The sequence below is a fragment of the Arachis ipaensis genome, chromosome B03, assembly GCF_000816755.2.
Source record: "Arachis ipaensis cultivar K30076 chromosome B03, Araip1.1, whole genome shotgun sequence".
NCBI lineage: Eukaryota > Viridiplantae > Streptophyta > Magnoliopsida > Fabales > Fabaceae > Arachis > Arachis ipaensis.
The window spans coordinates 127,504,597-127,509,386 of NC_029787.2; the positions used below are offsets into that span (position 1 = coordinate 127,504,597).

Sequence of the window (4,790 nt, forward strand, 5' to 3'; positions counted from 1 at the left end):
AAAAATAATTTTTTATTATTCTAATTTTTTGAATTTTAAAGTAAAAAATATAAAAAATTAATTTGAGTTGATGACTTAAATTGTAGTTGACTCTTTATACTTTTTTTAATTAGTGATGTTTTGGTTTAAAAATTATGCTAAATAACTAACAATTTTTTTAAATAACATGAATAATAGACTTTAAAATTGGCCAATTCAAATAAAATACACTACACTCCAAATTACTTATCTAAATCTTAATATTAGAATAAATATCTACAAACTTAATAAATTGAATATCTGATATCTATTATTCATTGTTTAATATTTTCATTCTCTACCTGTATTTTTCTATTGTTTAAAAGAAAGAAAGAGAGTATCCTAAAAGTTGTAGTACAAGTGAGAGTCTCCCCGGTCTATAAAAATGGCAAATGGCATTGTTGGTTCCCTCTCTCCTTGAGCCTGCTTAATAGTTTGTTGTCTTTGCTTTCCCCTTTACTTGTACTCTCCACTACACTCTGCCGCAAACATATTGGACCACAAAACTAAAAACAAAAAACAAGCCTTTCAAGTCTTCATCATCATCAGCATTCCACTGACTAGTTTTTGAAGTTGCAGACAGGTAGAATTCAAAAATGGGCAGGTCACCATGCTGTGAGAAGGTTGGGTTGAAGAAAGGGCCCTGGACTCCCGAAGAAGACCAAAAGCTCATGTCCTATATTGAAAAACACGGCCATGGAAGCTGGCGTGCTTTGCCTTCCAAAGCTGGTAACTAATAATAAATATACATCACTGTGTAGCAGCAGCAGTAGTAGTAGTAGTAATGAAGAAGGATATATAGTAATAATAATGGTTCCCATCTCATATATTGATGATATATATGTGTCTTTTTTGGGTAAACCCACCAGGACTCCAAAGATGTGGAAAGAGTTGTCGACTCAGGTGGACTAACTACCTCCGACCTGATATAAAAAGAGGAAAGTTCAGCTTGCAGGAAGAGCAAACCATTATTCAGCTTCATGCCCTTCTTGGAAACAGGTATATACCCCATATATATCTATATCATCAATATTCATCACCACAAACAGTAAATATTAATGACTAGCACGTAAAAGGTGTTTTGAACTTTTGACGAACACATAGTGGGCATGTATGTATACAGATGGTCAGCAATAGCGGCTCAGCTTCCCAAGAGGACGGACAACGAGATCAAAAACTACTGGAACACGCACCTAAAGAAGAGGCTAACAAGAATGGGAATAGATCCCACAACCCACAAGCCCAAAACTGATCCCATCGGCGGTGGCTCAGACACCAACTCTTCGCAATCGAAGGACTTAGCGAATCTGAGCCACATGGCGCAGTGGGAGAACGCTCGTCTTGAAGCGGAAGCCAGGTTGGTGAGAGAGTCGAAGCTTCTTCTTCAGGTCCAGCAGACACAACAAACAAACACAACACAACCTCCTCCGGCGCGCCTCGTCCTTAACAAGATCACGGCTGCTCAACAACAGCCCTTGCTTCCGCCCTGCCTTGACGTGCTCAAGGCGTGGCAGAACTCATGGTCTTCCAAGCCGCAACTGTCCGTACCATCAAGGGAAAATTTCAAGATGCATAGTATGTATGCCATGATGCTCTCCACTGATGAGAATCTTGAATCTCCAACTTCCACCTTGTGCTTTCCCGGAGGCGCAAGTGGAAGTAGCGCCATGCTTCCTATCATGTCCTCCACAACCACCTCCGCCACTACTATCACAGTAGATGCTCTCAACGAAAACTTACTTAATCCTTCTCTCACCAAAACTAAGATTGATAGCAACGGCACCATGGTAACCCCATGTGACGAAGGAGTGTTCATTACGAAAGGAGGTAATAATAATGAAACTGACTCATCATGGTACATGTTGAAACAGAACAACCCTGAAATAGAACTTGATGACGATGAAATAGTGGAAAATAATAATAACAACAATAATAACAGCTTCAGAGATGACGACATCATGGTGGCAGTGGAAGCATTCAGAGGAAGAGGCGGAGGGGGTTACGACGGTGTTAATGTTGTCCCACCAACACTGTCCTCAACCGGCGATGTTGTGGTCATGGAAGCAGGACTCATATGCAGTAGCAATAACAACAACGGTGATGATGATGCCCACATGCCTTACCATTCCAACGACACCTTGGCAATCATCAATGATGGTGATGGAAGCATATGTAACGTCAGCCTCGAAGAGAATAAGCATTATTGGAACACCATACTTAACTTGGTCAATGATGCTCAAGTCATGTTCTAATCCCCGCATGTTTAATTTCCTTTTTTCCCTTTTTATTTATTTAATCATGTTAGGGTTATGTTAGGGTTAGTTGAAATGTTTGTACCACTTTTTTCTTTCTTTTTTTTTTTTAGTTATTATCATTATGTACTCATTGCTTCATTATTATAAGATAAAGAATAATTTTTCTTCTTAATTAATATAGTAAAAATAACTTATTCTATTATTACTCTAGATTAACATAGCCATAATTATTGTGCCAGAACTTGTCATATGCATGGAAGAAGAATTGAATGGATATAGGTGAAAGAATTAAAGTAAAACTTTCCCTTCATCTATAGTTAAAAATAATATGGATAAGAGAAATGTTAGAAGATTAATAAAATTTATTATTTTTAGTTCGTAGTTAGTTATTAATATTTAAAAATATGGACTAAAAATATGTTGTTAGATTATTAGATTAAAAATTTTAAATTAAAAGAATTGAATTAATGACTAAGTGATGGCAAAAAATAATAAATTATAATGACTCTATGAACATTTATCTTTCTTCAACATTCCAGAAAATAATTAATTATTAATATTTAAAAATATAAATTAAAAATATATTATTAAATTATTAAACTAAAAAATTAGATTAATAGTTAAAAATAATAATAAAAAATAATAAATTTTAATAATATTAAAATATTTTAATATATATAATACAATATTTCTGGCAATAATGATGATGAATTGTGGCTGTCTCTAGTATTTTTGGTTAGAGTACGTAGCTAGCTTGCTTGGGCTATACGGGCTATATGTATAGGACTCAGGTCAATCATAAATGGCAGTAATTGATGCACAAAGTGCGTAATGATGACCCAATTGTTGATTATTATTGACTAAACAATATGACAAATTGACAATATATATGATGTTAACTTTATGATAATTTTAATTAAGCTGGGTAGGTATTAAGGGCGCTTTTGATTTTTGGTGTGGGAGGGAGAAACGTGTATGATAATATGGTGTGAGGAGAGGAGAGGAGTGTTTTATTTGGTTATGGGATGACACAAATCGGAGGCACCGATTTGTGCACCGATTTGTTTTGTTTGCATTATTTTGTTTTTTAAACAAATAATCACAAATTGGACGGTTCGATTTGTGATTTTGAAAATAAAAAAAATTTAATGTTAAAATCAGACTGTTCGATTTTTATTTTAACAAATAAAAAAATAAAAAATACAAATCGTACCATCCGATTTGGAGTTTAATTTTTTCTTCAAGCAAATCGGACCCTCCGATTTGTAATTTATTTTTTTCATCAAACAAATCGGACCGTCCGATTTGAATAAAACACCATATGAAAAAAAATACCTAATTTTCCAATAACAATGCATTACACATATATTTAACCAATATAAAAAAAATTAGCTGTATTAAGGTATAGTGATGATTATTTTACTAAATAAATTAAATAAGTGTTAAAATTTAAATTTTATTTTATGTATATAGTAATTTATTAAATATAATAAATTTTTAAATGAAGTTAATATTCATAACAGATTAATTTATGGTTTGCCAAATTAGGACATACAATAAAAAACAAAATAAAAAAAATTATGATAATTAATTATTATAAGATACTTGGAACGGACGATTTCAGAGCGTGTTATATAAAGTATGGAGGTTTTTACGCGTTTTATTCTTCTGGGAAAGAAGATCAGAGAAGAAGGATCCATATTCAGCATGTGTGTGTTCAGATACACACGATTGTTTTGTTGTTAATCTATGATATATGGCAGGACTTTTAACGTAAAAGTGTGTAGTTTCTCCAGCCATAGAAGGGAAAAGGCTGAGATAGATAGAGGTTTGTGAATAGTTATTGGAGTTTGGTGGAATCATTTAGTGACCCTGTATATTTGTTTCTTTGTTGTCATAACTGTACGGACACTGCTTCAATTAAGAACTTGCATTAATGGGATATGTGTGTTGGTGGAGAAGGTATCTGCTTCAAATATGACAGTGACTCATCTTAAGTGCTTTTTGATCAATTAATGTCCGTTACCAGTGGAGTTATTGGAAGTTGGAACCATCATCTATGTATGTATCTATATAGCAATATCTGATGCTGCTTTTGTAGGGAACATACAATCCAAGTGAGATTAATAATAATCTGTATTGACCACTCTTGTGTATTCATGTGAGTTTCCATAAGTAAGAACTAAAGTTTGAATCAGAAATGTTTGGTAACCAAAGAAAATCAGCAAAAAACAATCATAACTTGTCTTATTTAGCATTTATTCATTAATTGTTACGATAATTAATGAATGTTAAATAAGACAAATTCTGTCTGTTTTTTTTTTTGTCTTCCTAATATTATCCATTTTAAATACAAGGATGTAAAAGTTTGACTTCTAAATAGCTAGTACCTAGCGGGTAAACTACTATTCTCATTAACATTATTTCCTTCTTAAGAGAGGTTAGAGCATTTTTTTTTTGTGAAGATTAATTAATCACATTAACTACTCATTAACTATTTTTAGTATATTAAATAAA

At 33.0% G+C, this 4,790-nt stretch overlaps 1 protein-coding gene and 1 long non-coding RNA gene across 2 annotated transcripts in view; one reads left to right on the plus strand and one right to left on the minus strand.

Annotated features, from left to right (window-relative positions):
* The window catches only part of LOC110270413, a 19,675-nt gene that overhangs the window by 6,311 nt on the left and 8,574 nt on the right, over positions 1 to 4,790 (minus strand). The window contains exon 2 of the long non-coding RNA XR_002359914.1: positions 928 to 934. This is a non-coding gene — a long non-coding RNA (uncharacterized LOC110270413). The remainder of the gene's footprint in view (positions 1 to 927; positions 935 to 4,790) is intronic.
* Positions 394 to 2,453, plus strand: LOC107633950 (myb-related protein 306-like). The gene is made up of 3 exons (XM_016337537.2): positions 394 to 747; positions 888 to 1,017; positions 1,142 to 2,453. The coding sequence occupies exons 1-3, from the start codon at positions 615 to 617 to the stop codon at positions 2,268 to 2,270; spliced, it is 1,392 nt and encodes a 463-aa protein (XP_016193023.1). The 5' UTR covers positions 394 to 614; the 3' UTR covers positions 2,271 to 2,453.

Bases quoted from the DNA above. Each gene is read 5' to 3' on its own strand.
- LOC107633950 (XM_016337537.2), top strand. From the start codon at position 615: ATGGGCAGGTCACCATGCTGTGAGAAGGTTGGGTTGAAGAAAGGGCCC. The intron at 748-887 runs GTAACTAATAAT...TAAACCCACCAG, and splicing joins TGCTTTGCCTTCCAAAGCTG to GACTCCAAAGATGTGGAAAG. The intron at 1,018-1,141 runs GTATATACCCCA...GTATGTATACAG, and splicing joins CATGCCCTTCTTGGAAACAG to ATGGTCAGCAATAGCGGCTC.